General features: G+C 52.1%; 8 protein-coding genes across 8 annotated transcripts; 5 read left to right on the forward strand and 3 right to left on the reverse strand.

Annotated features, from left to right (window-relative positions):
- Positions 1 to 304: 304 nt before the first annotated feature.
- YTM1_1 (ribosome biogenesis protein ytm1) lies at positions 305 to 2,842 on the reverse strand (the record flags this gene model as incomplete). The annotated part of the gene is made up of 1 exon (XM_064872869.1): positions 305 to 2,842. The coding sequence occupies one exon, from the start codon at positions 2,840 to 2,842 to the stop codon at positions 305 to 307; it is 2,538 nt and encodes an 845-aa protein (XP_064731527.1).
- A 277-nt stretch (positions 2,843 to 3,119) lies between these two features.
- On the forward strand, positions 3,120 to 4,508 carry YTM1_2 (ribosome biogenesis protein ytm1; the record flags this gene model as incomplete). The annotated part of the gene is made up of 1 exon (XM_064872870.1): positions 3,120 to 4,508. One exon carries the CDS (start codon positions 3,120 to 3,122, stop codon positions 4,506 to 4,508), a length of 1,389 nt encoding a protein of 462 aa, XP_064731528.1.
- Positions 4,509 to 6,010: 1,502 nt separating this feature from the next.
- Positions 6,011 to 8,937, forward strand: PMZ80_004446 (uncharacterized protein; the record flags this gene model as incomplete). The annotated part of the gene is made up of 3 exons (XM_064872871.1): positions 6,011 to 6,285; positions 6,332 to 6,788; positions 6,862 to 8,937. The coding sequence occupies 3 exons, from the start codon at positions 6,011 to 6,013 to the stop codon at positions 8,935 to 8,937; spliced, it is 2,808 nt and encodes a 935-aa protein (XP_064731529.1).
- A 942-nt stretch (positions 8,938 to 9,879) lies between these two features.
- PMZ80_004447 (uncharacterized protein) lies at positions 9,880 to 11,034 on the forward strand (the record flags this gene model as incomplete). Its single annotated transcript, XM_064872872.1, has 1 exon — positions 9,880 to 11,034. One exon carries the CDS (start codon positions 9,880 to 9,882, stop codon positions 11,032 to 11,034), a length of 1,155 nt encoding a protein of 384 aa, XP_064731530.1.
- A 636-nt stretch (positions 11,035 to 11,670) lies between these two features.
- Positions 11,671 to 13,575, forward strand: PMZ80_004448 (uncharacterized protein; the record flags this gene model as incomplete). The annotated part of the gene is made up of 2 exons (XM_064872873.1): positions 11,671 to 12,307; positions 12,353 to 13,575. 2 exons carry the CDS (start codon positions 11,671 to 11,673, stop codon positions 13,573 to 13,575), a joined length of 1,860 nt encoding a protein of 619 aa, XP_064731531.1.
- A 799-nt stretch (positions 13,576 to 14,374) lies between these two features.
- On the reverse strand, positions 14,375 to 15,166 carry PMZ80_004449 (uncharacterized protein; the record flags this gene model as incomplete). The annotated part of the gene is made up of 3 exons (XM_064872874.1): positions 14,375 to 14,761; positions 14,996 to 15,003; positions 15,163 to 15,166. 3 exons carry the CDS (start codon positions 15,164 to 15,166, stop codon positions 14,375 to 14,377), a joined length of 399 nt encoding a protein of 132 aa, XP_064731532.1.
- A 273-nt stretch (positions 15,167 to 15,439) lies between these two features.
- PMZ80_004450 (uncharacterized protein) lies at positions 15,440 to 17,943 on the reverse strand (the record flags this gene model as incomplete). Its single annotated transcript, XM_064872875.1, has 2 exons — positions 15,440 to 16,876; positions 16,927 to 17,943. The coding sequence occupies 2 exons, from the start codon at positions 17,941 to 17,943 to the stop codon at positions 15,440 to 15,442; spliced, it is 2,454 nt and encodes an 817-aa protein (XP_064731533.1).
- A 1,226-nt stretch (positions 17,944 to 19,169) lies between these two features.
- PMZ80_004451 (uncharacterized protein) lies at positions 19,170 to 20,951 on the forward strand (the record flags this gene model as incomplete). Its single annotated transcript, XM_064872876.1, has 1 exon — positions 19,170 to 20,951. The coding sequence occupies one exon, from the start codon at positions 19,170 to 19,172 to the stop codon at positions 20,949 to 20,951; it is 1,782 nt and encodes a 593-aa protein (XP_064731534.1).
- Between the last annotated feature and the right edge of the window lie 626 nt (positions 20,952 to 21,577).

Genomic DNA, 21,577 nt, shown 5'->3' on the forward strand with positions numbered 1-21,577 from the left:
TGTATGACCCTGCCCTCCTAAGCATAGATCGAAGTACATGTCTAGGGATCCATGTCGCAATGAGTGTAACAGAGGCAGACGAGTGTACGGCTACAATCTACCTATAACACCTATCTTCGGCATTGGTGATGAAACAGTGGGTGCTGTCGCGATAGAAAATAACTTAAGTTCAGTGAATCAATGTGATGCCCATCCAGGCAAATGATTCTATCACGTCAGCCCTCTGACGGTGTGATTTCGCCTCCAACGTGCCATCCTCGCTCTATGTCCATGTCCCGTCTCTCCGTTTGATATATACTTAATCTCACCCCCCAAACCTAATAACCTGTATCGCGTTCCTACGATGACTGCTTTCTGCGAAGAGCGCCTCGATTAGATCGACGACCTCGTCTGCGCTGAACTCGGCGGATAATCCCTGTTCCTGCCAGAGGTACTTGATTTCGACGAGGGAGCTCTCGAGGATTTGCTCTAGGTAGCGGAAGCGGAAGAAGGAGGGGACGTAGAGGGGTGTTGTTGTGGGGGTGGGGGCTTGGGTTTGTTCTGCGTCTGTTTCGGTATTTGTTGGGTCGGTGTTTGTGGTGGTGGTGTTGGTGTTGTGTGCAGCAGGACTAGCGAAGAGGTCTTCCAGCCCGCCAACCTGATTCATGAAGGCTACGAGTTTTTGGGATTCCGCCTCGGAGATATCCTCCATGTCTTCTATTTCTTTGATCATTTTGTTCATTATGCTGTTTAGGAGGGAGCCGATACTCTGACAGAGGTGGGACGGGCTTAGGATTTTTGAGCATGTGTTGTGGAGAGAGCGGAGGTAGTCGACCGTTGAGGAGACTGCGGTTTCGCAGACTGAGGCGCTGGGTTGGCGGGTGCAGCCAATGAAGCCTTGGGCGTTGTCGAGGAGGTCGAGGAGGATTTGGCGCTGGGTGGCGAGTTCGGAGCTGTAGAGTTGGCGGGCGAATTTGGTGAGGGTGTTGATGTCGGAGTGGAGGGACTTGAGGTCTGGGTTTTCGGAGAGTTTTTGGGAGAGGTAGAGGGCGTCGTTGTAGAGGTGCAGAGTTGAGAGGGTGGGGAGGGTTGTGGAGTCGGTGTAGGCTGTTGGGGCGGTGGCGCGGAACATGGCGAGGATGAGGGTTGGGAGGGATTGCAAGGCTGGGGTGGGGTTTGTGGAGGTTTTGAAGTAGGTTGTTGGGGAGGCGGTGATGGTCTGGAGGTCGAGGGTGTCGCGGCCGATTTGCTCGAGGATGTGGTCTGGTATGTCGGTTATGGTGTAGTTTTCTGTGAGGACGATGTGTTCTTCTTTAGGGCTGGGTTGTTGTATGCCGTTGGGTTTTGAAGCTTGGTCTTGTTTGGTTGGTGCTGTGAGGCTGGTTGTTGTTGTTTCTTCTTCGTCGCCCCAGCCCCAAGCTTCGGCTTCATCGTCGTTGGTCTCTTTTTTGCTCTTCTCCACTGTGGTCTGCGCCTCTTCGGTTTGATCGTCCGCGTCAAATCCCCAGGCATCAGCACTGTCTTCTGCTGCATCTTCGGGTTGGTTCTTTGCATCGGTAGCATTGTTCTCGTCGTCCTCCCAGTTGTCGGACCAAGCATCTTCCGTGGTGTCTTGCTTGGCTGTCTCTTGTTCAATCATGACTGTCTGCCGCTCCACACGCTCAACCTGTCTCGTAGTACCGGTAGCAAGCTTGTATGCATTGCGGACTGCATCCAGCGAAGCAGTACGTCTTCTTGCAAGCCAGGCATTGGGTACCTCGTTCACCCAGGTATCGAGATCGGTTGCCTCCTTGATACCCTGGTTCCTCAACCATAGCGCAAAGTCCTTGACTTGGTCTTGTAGTTCGTCCAGCTCCTTCAACTGCTCTAGATCTGTGGGTATAGCAGTGTCAAGCCAAGATTCAATGAGCCTGGGAACGACTAAAGCTGCCGTATCTTGGACAAGCGGGTCATGTAGTTTTCGAGGTGTTCGTTCATGTATATATCGGAGTAGAGTTTTGCTGATGGCAAGCATTTCTAGAGGTTGGATCCGTTCTTCTGACAGTGTGAGCCGCAATACAGAGCCAGCTTCTTCAGCTGTAGCAAATTTTCGCTTCGAAAGTCGGTGAAGATGTGGTAATAAGGAAGCTTCTATCATTTTTGAGATGTGGTGCTGCATGTCTTGCAGCGCACCAAGGTGTTCCAAAGCGTCCAAAGTCTCTTCTAAGGACATCGAAGACTCTGCGCCATTGCGTCCAGGCACTTCTGATATCGACAGTTGCACAGCTTCGTTGGCTACACCGATATAGCAATGTCGGTCAAGCTCATTCTTCAACTGGCTCCGCAGATTCTCGCTCAGGTCTGTGTGTATGCTGGTCAATAGCGAACGAGACTGGTCGCTTGGAATAGCATTTATGCTGGCACTTAGGGCGGGTAGTGCTTGAGAAGCAGGTACCAGTCGTTGTTGGCGGATGTCGCTGTCGACTTGGTTCAAAGCAGAAGAGACCTGGGAGATCAGACGAATTTGAGTTTGAAGAGCTTCATTGAAAGAGATCTCATCCTCCAGGAGGCCAACCTTGTTTCGCGTCTCGTTTCTCGTGTTCCTCAGAGCTTGGATGCGTTCATGTTCCTGGACTATATTTCTTGCATCCTCCTTACACCTAGCAATGTCCTGCTGCACCTGCTTTGCCTGAGCGATCCAGCCATTCACATCACCTGCTCCTTCCTTGCTGATGTCCTTGACTATGCTGCTCAACTCATCCTTGGTATACTGAACGGACTCGAGCAGAGGAGGGATACTCTTCGAGTTGAGTTCTGAAGACAAGGTTGACTCCTCCTCTGGAAAGGTACCATCCTGGATAGCAGTAGCAATTGCAGCGGCCATTATATTCCGTGACGATGCTGCCGCTCGGAGCTGCTGCAATACTCTTCAAAACCACTTGAATCTACTACTGTAAGAACACTTTGCATCATATGCTGCAGGAGCACATGCCACTCCGCACCTGTCCACTGCATTTCAAGCCCAACTTTATGCTCCGCAAGCCGAGGATTCGCCGAGAAGCCTGGAACTTTTTTTGTCGATTCATGCTGCAGTCAACTGCCAGTGGTCGCAAAGCACGGCTAGACACAAGACTGCAGTGAAGAGGCTCAGAAGAGACACGATGGCGGAGCTGGACGGTGCGCAAGCACAGAATATACGGTTACGCTTCACCACGCGAGAAGGCGACCTCGAGATTGGCGACAGCGCACCAGTATTAATCCCCACGACTTTCCGACGATATCAGCTTTCACAATATGTTAATTCTCAGCTTGATTTGGGCCAGCCGATACCCTTCGAGTTTCTCATCAATGGCAGCTATATCAGGACAAGTCTAGAAGATTACCTCACTCAAAACGGCATCTCTGCTGAAAACACCTTGACGGTCGAGTACGTTCGAGCAAGAATCCCTCCACGATACGTCGCAAGCTACGAGCACGATGACTGGCTCAGTGATGTACATACCACTCCAGACGACTCGAGCGAGCACCCGAGAATATTGACGGCAAGCTATGATGGCCGTATAAGAGTATGGAACACCTCGTCGCAAGTGCTAGCCACTTCTGCTGCTGGATTAGACGGCGGTCATCTATCCTTTGTCAAGTCCGCAAAGTTCGTCACTCCTTCTCAAATTGCTTCTGCGAGCTTCGATAGGACGATAAAGCTGTGGAAGTACCGGGACAGCGCAGATGGGACGTCCGCTGACTTGACTCCGACCCTCGAGCTGTACGGTCACAAAGCAGGCGTCGAGGCTGTCAGTGCCAGCGCTTCCTCAAACAGGCTATTGACCGCGTCTGCAGATCATTCTGTCGGCTTTTGGTCCACCAAGAAAACCGATGCTCCTCCTGCGCCCGAGAACCTGGTACCGAAGGCCATCACAAAGGAAGGCAAGAGGAGGAAACTCAATCCCTCTGTGTCCGTCGCACAACGTGGTCCACTGTCGCTTATGCGCGCTCACATCGCTCCTGTCTCCGATGCCCGATTTGACCTCAAGGATTCCACCGTTGGCTATTCATCCTCGCTTGATCACACTGTACGAACATGGGATCTGGTCACAGGTGCGCCCGTCGACACGAGAACAACAAACAATGCACTATTCTGCCTGGAACAAATGCCCGCTCTGCAGCTGCTAGCCACAGGTTCTGCAAGCCGAGACGTCAAGCTAGTGGATCCAAGAGATTCGGCTGCTGCGGTCGTGGCCATGACCTTGAAAGGCCACAAAAACCACGTGGTGACACTAGCACGAGATCCAAACAACGAATATGTGCTGGCAAGTGGCAGCCATGATGGCACCTGTCGCATCTGGGATGTCAGAAGCACGAAAAGCGGCAAGGACGGTGTGACCGGCCAAAGCATTTTCACCGTCTCCCGAGAGAGCCTTCACGGCAAGGCCGTGCCTCTAACCGGCGAAGGCATCAAGGTTTTCGCTTTGTGCTGGGACAATCGCGTCGGCCTATTGAGCGCTGGCGAGGACAAAGCTCTTCAAGTTAATCGTAGCGAGGACATTACCTGAAGATTGATCGCCCATAGTAGGCAGTCGTGATAGCAAGATTTGTGGCAAGCAAGAGCCTAATAACTATGCCGAGAGCCTGAAGCTTGCAATTTCCGGGTCCTAAAATCTCCATGTCGTACATGCGAAAATGTCAGGGGCGGACCAGTGGAAAACCAGCAGCCGGCACAAAAACACGAAGATCGGCATTTAGCAGCTCAACAGGCTTGCGTGGACTGCGTAACTCGGAGACTGCTCAAGATCTTACGCGTACAGGTACGGAGTTGGATGCGACAACAGCTGGCTGCAGGTCAACAGATATGCGCTCTACAGTAACATCAAACGACATGCACGTGTTGTTGAAAGCTGTGAGCAGTGACGTGATGCTCGTGACGGCAATCAAACTGATCCAGGAGGTTGGGCCAAAATTAGCTACCCTGACCCCAGCTTTTTCTTAGGCGGAGGGCATAGAAATTGCAACGGGAAGCAAATGTTGTTCGGCGTAAAAGAAGCCTGGTTACGCCAAATAGTGCAGATATTCCAGGTGTGCTATAGCAGTTCAGAATGCACCGTGTGCAGCTCTTGCAAACCGGCAGTCCGAAACACCGACTTTGATGACACTTTGATGCACTTCCTTCAACAGATCCAAGCCATCTCGCAGCAATAACGAGCCGGAAGACAGCCACGCACTATGGCCCCTGTCGGAGGCTGTCATCGAGTCTCAGCACCCGGAGCACGTTATTGGACGATCGGACATGGCAACTCACTTAAGCGGGACCTGCTTGCCTGCCTGTGCTAACTAGGCCCGAAAGTCTCAAAAAGAAGCCACTCACTCAGCAACTCTGAGACTAGTATTGTCTGCCCTAGCCAACTTCAGCCCACTAGCAGTGATTAATTGGCGAGCATGGAAGGCATGCCTGTTAGCATTATTTCCCGCAGTGAGCGCACCCGTAGATCGTCGAGTGCTCCGTACTGCAGTGCGTGGAAAGCAGTGCAGCATTATTTCAGTGTTCGTTGGTGATGGTCCGTCCACCAGAGAGGCGTCGACGTCTATTCTTACCATCACCATATTTTCTCAATCTATACTCTGTGGTAATAACCCATCATAGTCAATCGTTCCAAGACAGAATCCCGCAAGTACAGCGACCCGGGCAACATCTGACCAAAGTACCGAATCCCAGCCACACAGGTTGAACCAGAACCAGCAAAATCGATTCACACTCGCTAAGCAACCACAAATATAGCCAGCAGCAACATCTAGTGCGCAGTCTTGCTGAATAGACGTCTGTACAGTATGCTCTCTCCCCCTGAAGACAACGCGCCATCATATTTCGTCTGTCGCTGGATCAATCGCTAACAGTAATGGTTCATGCAGACTGCCGTCTATCCTTCGATCCTCGTCGATAATCTTTCGCCGATGACTTCTTACGCTCGTTAAAATCCTCAATTGCCTTGGACTTGGTCCCAACAACATCACTCCAATAGACAGAGCAATACCCGGCATCTGAAAAGAGAACACCTGCTCTATGCCTGGAAAATTCCTCAAGGGGTTCCCGCGCCGCAAGTCTTCTGGAAATGTACTGGACGACGTTCAGGACAACAGCAATAACAACCAGAACAGCAACAGAGACTCGGGTTCTTCATTTCGAGTCCTAGCAAGGCCGAACAGCCAGGGCAGATCTCTGGAACACGCCACTGCACCACGACCCATGACGAACAGACCGCAGCCACCGGGCAAGTCAAGCTTTGAGCTGGACAATGAGGATCTGTTTTCCGTCGTACGACACGATGCACCTAACCGGTAGGCCAGCCCCTTTGACATGTATACCACCACTGACAGCTGACAGTGGCAGTGGCGGAACTGCCAATTCCTTGTCCACTGCCCAGAACGACAGCGCCGCTTCTTCCGCAAGATTGAGCAGTTCATCTACGAATCCTTCGTCCGTTGAGACCAACTCAGCGAGAAATGTAAAACCCCCTGGACAGCGCTCCTACGACGATATCCCAGCACCACCACCGGCCGCCTCAAGGTCCGGGTTTCTGAAAAATGCCGGGAGAACTTTTAGTTTCGGTATCAACAGGAACAGCAGCAGAGAGATCAACGATCTGCCGCCGATTCCGCCGATACCAAGCGACAAAAGTCGGAGAAGCACTGTCACCAATTCAAGAGACCGAGCCATGACTGCCAGCAGTGTCACAACGGCCACCGCTCCGAGACTCGACGATTCGAGTTTCTCCATCAAAGAGTCGGATGACGACTTTGGCAACATGTTTGCCGGTATCCAACACAAATCAAGCAGAGAAGTAAGTCGCGACAAGCACCTCATTCTCTGTCACCTGTAGGCCTATTCATAAGCAGTACACTAACCCTTTTCAGAATCTTATAAGCATGCGCCCGGCTCCTTTACGGTCAGCACAGCGCGCTGCTCCACCACATCCAATACATGTAAATAATGGTGCTGAGGTCGAAAGCTCGCCTTATTCGTGGAATTCTCAAAACTCAAGAGATGGACTTATCGGCTCTCCCAGCCCATCGAGAACAGTAACACAGGCTAGCCCTCCGCCTTCCACCCTTCGAAACATCACCATGGGCTCCGTCCGCTCGGAAGCCACCAACGAGGACAATATGTTCGAAGACACCCCGTTGCATCGTTCGCCACAAGCTGCAGCAACCAAACCACATTTCTCGCCCACGTCTCGCGCTCCTCCGTCCGCATTCCCTTCCTCGATGATGAATCGAAGCAGAGCGCATTCAAATGCTGCTTCGAGGAGTCCGCAAAGTGATACGTCCGGTTTCGACATGCCTGCCTTTGACCCTGCGCTGCTTGCGAACGCCCAGCTTGCCAGCCAGTACGAAGACAAGCAGCAGTCTCCTGTGCATGCCCAGTCGAACAAGGTTATGACCCCTGCAGAATTCGAAAGGTACAAGCAGCAAAAGGAGGATACGCGACGCTACAACAAGGTTTTTGGCAAAGCAGATTCTGACGATGGAAGTGGTGACGACTACGACGACGAAGAGGAGGATTTGCAAGATCGAGAGAATCAGGCAGTAAAACAAAGGAAGAAGCAGGAAGCGCATCTGGCAGTCTATCGCCAGCAAATGAGGAAGGTCACGGGTGATGTGCCGACACAAGCAACCGTGGAACAACATAGACCTGGTACCAGTATGAGTGGTTATCAAGCTGGCAACTCGAGCCAATTCGATCTCACCAACCCAGAAACGCGGATGTCATCCCTTACTCTCGATGGCAGGCCGCCGGTACCCGACGAGCCAGAAGAAGACGAGGACGTGCCACTTGGGATACTGGCTGCGCATGGGTTCCCGAACAAAAACAGGCCGCCTACGAGGCTCGCAGGATCTTCTTCGAATCCTAATCTGCGGAACCTCGCGCAGAGTCAAGGTGGTGCTTCTACTGTAGGAGAGCCTCGAGGCAATTTGCCAGCATTTGCGCGACATCTGCCTGCAGACCCCTACTACGGTGCGGGTCTTGTCCACCAAGCCGAACGGCAATCGTTGGCAATGCACGCTTCTCCGTCGCAAGCGCATCTTGCTGCTCAACCCCAGCCATCCGGTGCTGCTACAGCTCACCCTCTGCATCCAGCAGGGCTCGTCGGTGTTATTGCTGGTGAAGAACGTGCACGAGCAATGCGTCGAGGAAGCCCGAACCCACAGGGAGGATATGATATGCCGATGGGCGCGGGCCCAAACCTGCCAGGCCGTGGTCCTCAGCAGATGCCAGGATATCCGCCTATGATGGTGCAGCCGCCAATGATGTCGCCTGCAGAACAAGCACAAGTCCAGATGTCTCACTCTATGACACAAATGATGCAAATGCAGATGCAATGGATGCAGCAGATGACAAGCATGATGGGTCAGAACCCGAGCATGCAGATGCCCATGATGGGCATGCCAGGAATGCCACAAATGCCTCCGACTCCAAATGGTGTCCCAGTCATGCAACAGCCGCCTAACTCTACCGCTGGTCGGCCACAATCCGTGCCACTACAGCAGTTCAATGGTGGCAACCAACAGCGAACGATGAGCACCTTATCACCAAGCATGGCTGGTTGGGCTAGATCTTCACCAGCTGTGCCACAGATGAACGGTAACGGCCCGGGATATGCTCCTTCGATAGCACCATCTGAGCGAAGCAACGTCGGTCTTGCATCAAGATATAGACCTGTCTCGACCATGAACCAGGAGACCGAAAACAACGATTGGGGAAAGAGGGCATCCACTTTTACGTCGTCAACATTCCGACCGTATACCAACGAGAACAATCAGCCCAAACTCGCAAATTCGACGATCCGAAATGTGCACAACGCCGATGACGAGGATGAAGAGCAAGGATGGGCAGAGATGAAAGCCCGGAGAGAGAAAAAGCAAAAGTCGTGGAAGCTCAGGAAAGGAGGCAACAATACCCTGCAAGAGCTCTATAATGCGCCGGCATAAGATGCTTCGGCTGAAAACTAGATCTGATATTTGTTTGGCGATTTCGAGATTTGGCATGCATAGCGCTTTTTGGTTCGGAACGGGCTTGAACAGTTTCGAAAGCGCTGAGGGGTGGCTTCTTCGCACAGAATTCACATATTACTACTTAACTAATGACTTGAATAACACTTGGATGGAAAAGTGTACAGAGAACTGTTGGATTCACAGATATGACAGACGGCATCAATATATGTATTTTTCCATCAAGCTTTGGTCACAATCACGCTGTGGCCATGTTTTTTGGTTCTTTTGCAAATGCAACTCCCGCTCGATGGTTGCGCAGGCAGAGCGAACGATCATGCGTAACGCGGCAAACTCGATGCGAGTCTCGATCTCATTCACTGATAAGAAATGCTCCGTACCACACGGAATTCAGCCCTGTCTTCCCAACCACGAGTTGTCAAGCAGCCGAACCACTTGAAAATGTTCGCCAAGACGGTAAAGCTTCGTAACAGACGTACGATGTTGGCTTTCAAGCAGAAGTCCGTTGTTAGTTGGAGGAGACGAGCTTTATGGACCATAAGCATGCAAGTTCATTATCACATTAGTTCAAGCCGTACCCTCCGCGGCAGGACAGTACGTCCGTCGATAAGCCTACAGATGCCTGCTTGAGGAGATCAGCGCTACCTTCCTATACGTGGACGAGAATCTAACAATGCAGGTCAGAAGCAAGTTCGTTCCAACCCAGCTCAACAGCAAGACTTGGCTGGCTACTTGCCCCGAAGAGGTAGGTAGTTGACAGGAACAGGATGTCGCACGTATGTATATAAGCTCTGCTTTGCCAGCAGATGAGAGCACAGGTAGGCCCGTACGTCTTGCTTCAGCACGGTAACGGGCTACAGACAGCAGCACCTTACACTCTTAGTCCAAGGTCCCTTTTTCGTTCAGACCTCTGCTGTCACCATGTCTCCGCTCAAATCAGTCACCGCCTTGGTCGCTCTCGTAGCGTCAACCCTTGCTATTCCAGTGCCCTCCCCAGAACCTCTTTCTGAACCACAGCACCTTCACAAGCTCTTCACTCGCCAGGACGTTCAAAGTCCCATCAACGGCAGCCTGCCCAATGTGACCATCTTCGCAACTGGCGGCACGATCGCTTCCCAAGGCAGCAGCAACACACAAACAGTCGGCTACTCAATCGGGCTAGGTGTCCAACAAATCGTCGACGCCGTCCCGGAGATCCTCAACATCAGTAACATAGCCGGCTACCAAGTATCCAACGTCGGCTCCGGCTCCATCAACGAAACAATCCTCCTCGAGCTCAACAGCCTGATCACAGCCGAGCTCGAAAAGGACGACATCGCCGGTGTAATCATCACCCACGGGACCGACACGCTCGAAGAGACAGCCTTCTTCATGGATCTTACCATAGACAGTCCTAAGCCCGTCATATGCGTCGGCGCCATGCGTCCTGCCACTGCCCTGTCCGCCGATGGGCCCCTCAACCTCCTCCAAGCCGTCACACTCGCTGCCTCCCCCAACGCACTCGGCCGTGGCACAATGATCACCCTCAACGACCGCATCGGCTCCGCCTTCTACACGACCAAGAACAATGCCAACTCCCTCGACACATTCTACTCCACCGAGGCCGGCCAACTAGGCTTCTTCATCAACCAAGTCCCCTATTTCTACTACGAGCCCGCCAAACCAATCGGTCTAACACATTTCGATCTCGCCGGGATGACCACCCTCCCCCAAATCGACATCCTCTACGCGCACCAGGACATGGACGCCCTGCTCTTTAACAGCTCCGTGCAGAACGGGGCGGAGGGCATCGTCTATGCTGGTGTTGGTGCCGGCGGGATGTCGAGTAAAGCGAGTGTCGCGGCTGAGGCGGTCTACAATGAGACGGGGATACCCATGGTTGCGAGCCACAGGAGTGCGGATGGGTTTGTGCCGGCTGATGACGGCGATTATATCATTGCGAGTGGGTTCTTCAATCCGCAGAAGGCGAGGATTTTGTTGCAGTTGGCTGTTGCCAGTGGATTTGGAGAGAGTGAGATTAGGGGCGTGTTTGCGGAGAGTTATCCTAGTCCTGGGGGTGGGATGAGGAGAAAGTGATTTTGTAGTTGTGGCTCAATGTCAATGCGTTTCAGCTTCAGCTTGCGACGTTGATGCTGCGTTTTTATTTCACCCGGCAATCGCTCTGATCAATCTGGTCCAGTCATAATATGCATATAGGGAGCAAGACCATGCCTCGCACTATGTAAGTCTCCAAAAGTTCCTACCTTCGAAAGACTTGATAGCACCTTCCCACGGATTGGTGGTCGCACCTTCTATCATGTACTCCCACGGTGGCAACCAAGCTGCCTGGATGCCTCTTGTCTGTTATGCATACCCTGCGTAATGTTCACTGTTTAAAGCATCGTTTAGATCGCATGTAATCTGTCAAGTCTTTTTATCTGTCCATCTTATTAGGCATCCGATGAGCGGCTATCCCGGCATCAGGAAGATAAGTCCCGGCGGCAAAATGCCGTTCCATGCGAGCCCAGCGGCTATCGTGCGTCTACACCTGCAGCTACACCGACTTGTGGACTCGATATCGAGATCTGAAGACGAGAGATTTTGATAGTATTCTTCATAACTCAACGGATCATACAGCAAAGCATCACCCAGCCAGAGCAAGTTGTGCGGAAATTAGAGGCTGTTCCTCATCCAGCCACTGACGCCATATGCGAAACAGGCAATCTCCAGCGGATGCCAGATGAACAGCTTCTAGGACATGCACGAACATCAGGTCATGATGTGAACGAGCGCACAAGTTTTGACTCGCTCTTGTCATCACCGGACGCCATAGCAGACGACGACTTTGATGATGGCTCCTCGAAGCCAAAGCGGCCCTCACTGCCCGCCACCAACATTTCGACCATAGCACGACGACCATCTGTTCTCGATGACGATGAGCAACAGTCACTATCGACAGCCGCTGCAGATAACGCCGCAGCGAAGACCAAAGATGAGCCGGTGACATGGATGTCATTGCCGAAGAAAGGTCAACTAGCAGTGCTGACTATAGCGCGACTTTCTGAACCTCTGAGCGAGAGGTCACTTGCCGCCTACATGTTCTATCAGCTACGTTGGTTTGATCCATCTGCGCCAGACTCTACGATTGCGTCTCAAGGCGGTTTGCTGACTGCAGCTTTCGCGGCTGCACAGTTCTTCACGGCTGTGTGGTGGGGACGGGCGGCCGATACGCCATGGATAGGGAGGAAGAAAGTCCTGCTTATTGGTCTTACCGGAACCGCAATTGCCTCTATTGGCGTTGGGTTCTCCAAGACTTTCTATCAGGCTTTCTTCTGTCGCGCTCTTGCAGGTGCATTAAACGGCAACATAGGTGAGACGGTTGGATGATCGAGTGGACACCACTGACATTCAATAGGTGTCATGCGAACGATGCTATCCGAGATCATCAAGGAAAAGAGGTACCAGTCGCGTGCCTTCCTGCTGCTGCCAATGTGCTTCAACATTGGAGTTGTGATAGGGCCCATTCTGGGAGGCTTTCTCGCAGACCCCATCTCCGCTTTCCCAGACGTCTTCGGTCCAGGTTCAACCGTCGGCGGCAAGAACGGTGTAGGCTGGATGACTGCATACCCGTACGCACTACCGAACCTTTTCAGTGGAGTTTTCATCCTCATCTCGGCCATGAGCGTGGTATTCGGCCTAGACGAGACACACGAGGCTCTTCGGCACAAGCCAGATTACGGCCGAAAGATCGGCAAGCTCATCGCTCGCCTCGTCTGTCGACAGCAGCGCGACACAGAAGGCTACAGTCAGGTCGCAACCGATGAGACAGAAATGCAACTAACGCCAATCACACCCTCAACGCCAGGTCAACACGTCTTCCCACGATCGGTACCAGACCCCGAGCGAGAGACACATGTCACACCCACCACGCTACCCCCAAAATCAACACCCCCAAAATCCCCCTTCCGTCAAATCCTCACCCGAAACGTCCTCCTCACCCTCACAGCGCACCACCTCCTCGCCCTCCACGTCAGCGCCTTCAACGCCCTCATCTTCCTCCTCCTGCCCGCCCCTCACTCTCAAAACAAAACTCACCACTTCCCCTCCCTCCACTGGACCGGCGGTCTCGGCCTAACTCAGGAAAAAGTCGGTCTGGCAATGGCAATACTGGGAATCATCGGTCTACCACTACAGATCTTGCTGTATCCACCGCTTAACACGAAACTCGGTACATTACCGGGGTACAGAACGTTTCTGCCGTTCTCGATAATCGCGTATATTGCTTTACCGTTTCTGGTGCTGGTGCCTGAACGGCCAGCTTGGCTCGTCTGGGTCCTCCTCAGTCTTGTCCTTGCATCGCAAGTGTTGTCTCGGACATTTGCGCTAACCGGGACGGTGATATTGGTTAATAATTCTAGTCCTAGTCCTGCTACCCTCGGGACTGTGCATGGTGTTGCGCAGAGTGCAAGTAGCGCGGCGAGGATGTTGGGGCCTACGGTTGGGGGGTGGTTGCTGGGCTTGGGGTTGAAGGGGAATTTTGTGGGAGGGGTGTGGTGGGGGATGGCGGGGGTTGCGTGTGCGAATTGGGGGTTGTTGTGGGTTATTTGGGAGGGGGATGGGAGGGGTGGGAGGGCGTAGAGAGTGTGGATTGCAGTGGAGGGATGTGTAGTACGGTGGGCGGTTGTTTGGTACTGAAACACTAGGCTGATGACTTTAGGCAAAAGCAATCGATTGATTCAGTGCTGGTCAGGTTCGGAGCCCGCCTTGCCTTGCCCTGCCTTGCTTTGCTTTACGCTGCTTGGCTCAGATGCACAGGGAAGCTCCTAAGTCAACAATGCCAGCTTTTGAGTCAAAGTCGAAATTGACTCTTGAGTGGGCTTTGTTTCAACTCGTGAGCTACAGTCAACTCTCGAGTTGGGCTTGGCATACATACAGACTGACCGAACACGCATGCTACAGCATACCAACTATGAAGTGGAGCAACATCATAAACTTGGCAACCTCGATACTCTTACTGTAACACTGTCTAGAAGATACGCCAAGACCAACTCGAGAGTTAACTCTTTGCGGGGAAAATCCAGCTCCCAACTTTGAGAGTCAGAGGTGACTTAGGTGTTGGCATCATTGAGCTGCTTGTCTGCTAGTCAGCTGCAAAACAGCTTCATGTTGGCAGGCAGTCGGGACTGTTGTCGTCCGTGATCAGCTTAGCGTGGCTGGTTATTCATGCGTTGCCGTCTCCGACTTCGCTTTCGATGGTGATGGTGATGGCAAAGGGATTCTCTATAGGGATCTGTTGACTCACTAAGTACGAGCTGCTGATCTGTCTACAGCTTTGTGCTCAGGAGCACCCGTAGAAGAGCTTGTCGTGCTTGGTGCTGGTTGGCTACAGTGGGACGGCCTTATTGGCCTTGGCTTTCTGACACTGTCCCCGCTCCTTCTACTTAAGGAACGTCGTATAATGAACGAGCTTATCCCTGTCGATACCCTCCAGCACATCATCGATGACATCTGACAGCCTGGGTCCCTCTTTATAGGCGTATAGATACGAATCGTCAGGATTGAAGATGCAGTAGTTATTGTTCGCATCCTTGAGCAGGTATGTCTGCTGATCGTCCTCGAGATGCCGGAGGACTGGTCCTAATCCGTTGATGCCGGTATCGGAAGCTAGGTTGCGATTGTCGTTTGCGTTGAACCACATGGAGTTCTCAATGTTCTGTGGGTCGTTTGTCCAGTCGGGGAAGAGACCTTCTTGCCATAGTGCGGGTGGGAGGGGGTAGTGGAGGGTTGGCTTTGCCATGTTGTACTTTATGGCATTCGCGAGGTTCTGGAATAAACAACGGGCGCGATTTGGAGTTGTGGGGGAGATTTGGGATGTCTTTGATGGGACGAAGCATTTGTGTAGGTAGGTGCCCTGTGTTAAAGTCGCACGCTGGTGCTAGTTGGTACAAGTGGGTTCAAGTACTGAACCAGTGTTTGTCGAAGCTTATTTTGCAGACGCCGGAGGTTCAGTCATGCGAAGCTATTGGACGTTTATACTCGTCACAACTTGCACACCCACTCCTAGGGCTCGTTAGGTGCAGATTGCATGGCCTTCGAGCAAGAAGAATGGCTCCTGTAGCAAGCAAGCCTCACCAGCCTCTGTTTGCAGGCGATCTGGACATCCCGGCATGGAGCAGAGAATGTAAATGCTTCGCACATTGGAGCAATGCCGAGCAGCCAGTGCACCCATCAAGAGGCCATCTCGAAGGCACCTATTTCCTCAGTGCTCAAGAAGGGCTGAAGACTGCGTTGCACAACAGATATCTGGCCGATAGTGAACTGCCTCGAGTGTTCTCACTGCTGCATACGGCTCAATATTTCCCCCCTCCTGTCGATCCGATATCGCAAAATAACAGGAGTTCGAACTGGGACCTTGACGTTATTACGTTGCGTTGCTGCTGGGTTTCAAGACCCATTTGTATTGTTGCTCGGCGGTATTGTTATGTGCTGTACTCGCACAGGGTCATATAACGCCGTGTCCTCGCTCCATTCTTCTCAGCTCCTGAACAAGTGGCCGAATATCGAAACCGAAGCCTCGGCTGAGACTCTGTACGAGGTCGCTGGCTGCGAAAGCGAGCTCAGTCTTTTGTCCCACACCAGCAGAAAGTGTTGATGGGACTGGTCGTACGCCTGGCCATCGTCTGCGAAAACGAATTTCATCGGTCTCTGCATCAAACGGAAAGCCATCATTCCTTCGAAGACTAGACGCAACACTGTTGTGGAGCGTGGAACTCACAAGCCATTGCAGCGGCAAGATGAGTGCTGCTCCGGCACTAATCAGAGCCGACAACGCCTGGTAAGAACTGAGTTGTTTTGTGCCGTTCCTATTTTCTCTTATATCCTTGATGTGGTCGGCCAAGAAACACAGATACAGAGCCCATACGGATGGCCCATTTTCCGTTATGCGCTGGTTCGGATTGGCACCACAAGCCAGTGCAGCCGTGATTACATTTTGGTCAACCCACGGACTGTTCGGACTATGCAGTGTGATCACCCAACGTGGTCGCAAGATATAATCGAGGATAGGTCTTCCAAGCTTGCCTTGAACAGAATGACCATTGATGCTCTCGAGCACGTATGAAGTCAGACCGAAATCGATAGCAAGGCTAAGAAAGTTACCCTGCTCTTCGTGCCAGCTGACAAAGGATTTCGTGATGTACCAGTAATCAGGGCCTTGTTCGACGGTGGCGAGACGTTCAACAGCTTCTCGTATGATCGATGCCATGGACGCTGAAGCTTGACTGAGATCGTTCGCCCACAAGGCACTCATAACATGACTGGCGAGACCAATGCTAAGCTCACTGCCGTGGCGAATCCGATCGAGTGCCATGAGCTGCACGACTCTTGCACTACAGAAGTAAAGTTCCGCATCCACAGGCCGACCACCAGTATACTGATGTAGAATCATCTCAGTCCTAGGAAGCGATAGAAACTCCCGTAATGAGCGATGCAGGAATTCAACGTTTATGCTGAAAAAGCGGTCCAACCGTTCACTGTAGCTAGAAGCTTCACCAAACTTTCTGGTATATGCTTCGAAGTTGCCGGAAGAAATACAACCCATGTCTTCATCTACACATTCCAGCAGGCCTCTGCAACGGCTATTGAGCTTTCGTATGGCGCCGTCTAGCAAGCCAAGGAGCGAATGCTCATTCTCGAAACCGAGGGAGTGGATATCGAAATCAGGCCTCAGGACGAAGTCCTCGTGTTGCTGTGCGATGAAGAAGGTGTCCACAAGTCTGAGGGAGAAAACAGATGCAAATCGTTCCTCCTCGTACAAAGCCAGTTGCAATAGTGCAGATGATTCTCGTCGGTGCTGTGGGTCAATTGACTCAATGATGCGCATGAAATAATCATCGAGATCTTGGGGACGTGATGCAATTTCTGGCGTAATTCCTCGAGGCTGTCCCCATCTCGTAGGTCCTGAAGAATATCACGCATCACGAGGCAGACCCATAGGAAGACACCTTCTGATCTGTCAATGATGTCCCGAACCAAATAGGCTGCTCGTAGGTAGTCATGTCTTTCGATAAGACGCCATCTGCGACTATGTTCGAGCCGAGATTCAACGTATACCTGGATATCTGTACGTGTCAAGTCCTCGAGCCGTAGTTGCGGGCATTCGCCAAAAGCATCCTTGTACACATTCCACGGCCTGCTCGAGCAGCATACCTTTACGTGGTCGAAAGCTGCAACTGCTGTGAGAAAGTCGCCAAGTTCTTCCTGCTCAAGATCGGTACCATCACATTCATCAAGACCGTCAACGATGAGGATCAGCCTGACGCTTGTGCAAAGGGCCTCCACCACAACCAGTAAAGCTTCATTAAGCTCCTTGCCGTCCCAACCTGCTGTAGAGACGCCGGAACCGTTCTTTCGTAGGGTGAGCACCACATGCTCAACCATATCTGGTCTTTGCTCCACTATCTGAGCCAGCAAAGAGCGATAAAAACCCGTCAATGATTTCTGCAGCAGAGTTCCGGAGTTCCAGAAGAAATGCTGGACCTTCATTAAAGGCCGCTCATTGCTCCATGCATCCAGACGATCTTGAACAGTCAAGCTCCTGTACAAAAACTTCATCATGGTGCTCTTGCCGCTTCCAGGTTTCCCTTGAATCCAATAGATATCGGGTTTGCAGCGAGGCTCGTGCAGCCATGTTGTGAAACAGTTCCATTGCTGCACCTCTTGGCCCAAAGGCTGAAGCATCCATTGGTAAGTGTCTGGGTATGCACTCGAGATCTGTTGCCTACGATCGTACATATGAGGATAGCTAAGGCTCGTCAGTAATTTCTGATATGTCTTGGCTTCGGAATCGTTTCCATTGTTTGTGTAGTTGTCGCCAAGGTGGACTATAGCATTCCCAGATATGTGCAGGTCTCCAGTACTGGGTGGGTTAGGCGGGAGCGAAGGGAATGGCAGTGCCGACACGCCATCAACCGGCCTTTGATGCTTAGCTATCATGCCAGCGGTCATACCGGGCGCTGGCACCGTTACGTCGTGGTTCATTTGTTATACGGTTGTGGCAGCCCGCTAACGCCTGGTTCGCGAAACAGGCAATTGCTAGGTGGCCAAGCGATCCATTGGTTGAATGCCAGCGGCTTGACTTAGCATCGACACGAAAAGGACGCGAGTGATGTTGTTCTGGAGAGCATGAGGTGATGACCAGTGAGGTAATGTGGTCGGAGACACATACTGCTGGTAGGCCCGACTGGCCTACTGTAGTCTGCAGATAGATCAGTCACAATATGCCACGATGTAACGTCGCACAATTCGATGTTTGCATATGGATCTTTCGCATCCAGTGGGCGTATGAAGTCAAGTACAACAACGTCAGTACAGGAGCCTCTCGAGAGCTGCAATGACAAGAAGCAGTCGCTTAACTGCTTTTGATCGCGCCTGCCATACCGGATTTTACCGCTCAGCGACTGCCGGTGTAAAGTACGGCACTATAGGGCACATGCATGCAGCGCTTGGACGTACATGAAGCTCCCTCAGAGGGTCATCACCGCAGAGACTATTGGGCTGCCGCATTTTGAGGATGAGCTTCATGCGATATAGCAGCGATGGATAGCTAGCGGATGGAGGTGATCACAGTAAGAGAATGCAGGTTTTGTTGAATGCTGCCAAGGCTCCCCGGTTCCAGAGCTATTCGAGTATGGAGTAAAAGCTACCCCTACAATTACCCATAAATACGGCACCGATGTATATGAGGCTGTCGATGTCTCCTCAACCAGATATGCGTAGGCATCCCAGGTCTAGCATGAGCTTCATGCTTCATGCTGACAGCTTTGGCTTCCTGGTAGCCGGGAAAGCAGCATGAGAGGCGGAGACCATGCAGGATGTATTCGTGCTCGTACTCGCGTGGCGTTTAGATCGGCCTTCACCGACATACGCTGACTCATGCAATGAGTCGAATAATGACTGAGATCCCACAATCACGAAACGATAATACTCCGAGAACATAATTGCGAACCGGTCTACCACAAAAATACCCTATACTTAGGAGAACGTGTTGCCAGAGCAGATCTTATCTTCTGGATAAAGATTGAGAAGACTAAGAGGACTTGCTTCGCCTGACTGTATTCACGAAGTGAAGCTCAAACCTTGATAGCAGGACCATAAACAAGCATTGCAGAAATATTCGCTCGACAAGTCACGCGGCAAGAAGATCGATTTCAATCATTGAGCAAGCAACAATTATGGTCACAAACATCCCATCTCAGAACCACCCCGTACCATCCGAACCTTCCGTAGGCACAGCAAGTCTCGCAACAGACCACATAATGTCCTCCCTCGATTCGAAACCAGCCATCTTCACGCCGGTCGTCCCACCACCGACGAATTCAAGCGATTCCAAACTAGATGGAACTCATATCAGCCCAGCCGAGCAAACAGAATCCCGCTCCAACCTCCGTCTGACCTTCATCCTCGCTGCGCTCTTCCTCTCCCTCTTCGTTGCCGCCCTCGACGCGACAATCGTCGCTACCGCCATCCCAGTAATCACTCATGAGCTCAACAGTGCGACAGGGTACACCTGGATTGGTGCTGCCTACCTCATCGCCAACGCAGTTGGGGCACCGATATGGGGAAAGCTAAGCGATATCTGGGGCCGCAAGGTCATAATGCTAAGTGCTGTAACAGTCTTCTTTGCGAGCTCAACCATCTGTGCCACGGCAACCACGATACGCACGTTAATCGCGGGTCGCGCCCTGCAGGGTGCAGCAGGGGGCGGACTGATATTACTCGTGCATGTCGTCATTAGCGATGTATTCAGCATGCGAAGGCGGAGTCTGTTCATGGGCATTACGGAGGCCGTCTGGGCTGCCGCCGGTGGTCTTGGACCGCCACTCGGAGGTATCTTCGCCAGTCTTGTCAGTTGGAGATGGTGTTTCTACATTAATCTTCCCATCTGCGGCGTTGCATTTGTGTTGCTGGTGCTGTTTCTGGATGTCAAACACGAGAAGACGAGCTTTGGAACGGGAATGAAGGCTATGGACTGGTGGGGTCTTTTCAGTTTCCTCGCGTTTTCGCTTATGATTTTACTTGGTCTTGACTTTGGAGGTGTTGTTTTCGCTTGGGATAGCGCAAAGGTGATTTGTTTGATTGTGATAGGGGCTGTTATGTTGGGGGTGTTCGTGTACTCGGAGGCGAGGCTTGCGCGGTACCCATTGATTCCATTGAACTTATTCCGGGACAAGTCGAACCTGGCGGCGCTGGGTGTTACAGCGTTCCATGGGTTGGCGTTCATCCCAGGCGAGTACTATGTGCCCCTCTATTTACAGGCTGTGAAGGGAAAGAGCCCTGTCGGGTCGGGGGTATTGCTTGTGCCATTGGTGGTTGCGACAGCGAGCGTCGGCGTCTTGAGTGGTGTTGTGATCCATAGGACTGGTCGATTCCGAGAACTCATCTGGGTGGGTACGGCTCTGCTGTGCTTGGCAGACGGCATGTTCATCAGACTGAGCCCCGAGACATCGCTGGGAGAGTTCATCGGACTTACTATTCTGTTTGGATGTGGTGCCGGTATGCTATTCGAGCCACCACTGATTGCGGTTCAGAGCCGATCGAAGCAAGAGGATGTTACGACGGCAACTTCGACAGTCGCCTTCATCCGTTCGATGGCTGTGGCGGTGTCAGTCGTTATTGGAGGTGTGGTCTTTCAAAACAGCATGGACTCAGAGTCTGACACACTGTCTCGAGCTGGTCTACCTGCAAATGTGGTGGAAGCATTATCTGGGAAGGAGGCGGCAGCAAACGTCGCACTTGCCAAACAGCTGACGGATCCCTTGCAGCAAGAGGCAGTCAAGCAGGCTTTTGCATTCGGGCTTCGGAATATGTGGATCTTGTATACGGTCCTTGCCGGAATGGGAGTGCTATCGGGTTTCTTTGTCGGTCGAGCGAAGCTCAGCAGTGATCATGTGGAGACTGTCACTGGTATCAAACAGGAGAAGAGCAAGATTAGCGAGAACATCGAAATGGCATAGCAGGTCATTGAGCTACCATGACTCTCAGACAGACACGGGCTCGGGCTATGCACTAGTCCGGCGTTGGTATTGACCCGGCAGCAGGAACATTCAGGTGAATGCGATATACTTTATGGTGAGAGCGAGGTTCGTTCCTTTGTCTCACGAGGCAGTTGGACAACACTTACAAAAGCAAGACTGGGATCCCGGCCTGGGTGTCACAGTGGGTGGGTCTCATTAGATTGAACTTGAGTTCATCTCTTGGTGGATTCAATGAGCACGAGGCAAGCTCGGATTTCAACTCATGGTTACTGTTGAATTTTGTGTCTCGACCGAGCTATAGGAGCAAAGAACAGCAGAAGTCTGAACTCGCATCACCTGTCATCTCGTTGCGACAAGCAAGCATCTGTAGTAATACTGCAAATTCAACCCAAAGCCCAAGCTAGAAACGAGTCGAGTCTTTATGGTCTAGCCTCCTAAGCCTTATCTTTTAGCTTTCGCAAACGCGCCGAACCATGGTTCTCTCCACCAACCATGCTTATCTAGGTACCGCTATCAGCGGGTTCCAGGATACCGGACCCTCGGTGCACCGCGCCTATCAAGTCGCATGCCTTCGTGAAGATAGACGATAGTGCTCTTGCTCCAAT

The sequence above is a fragment of the Knufia obscura genome (genome assembly GCF_036327395.1).
Source record: "Knufia obscura strain CCFEE 5817 isolate CBS 148926 chromosome Unknown scaffold_4, whole genome shotgun sequence".
NCBI classification, from domain to species: domain Eukaryota; kingdom Fungi; phylum Ascomycota; class Eurotiomycetes; order Chaetothyriales; family Trichomeriaceae; genus Knufia; species Knufia obscura.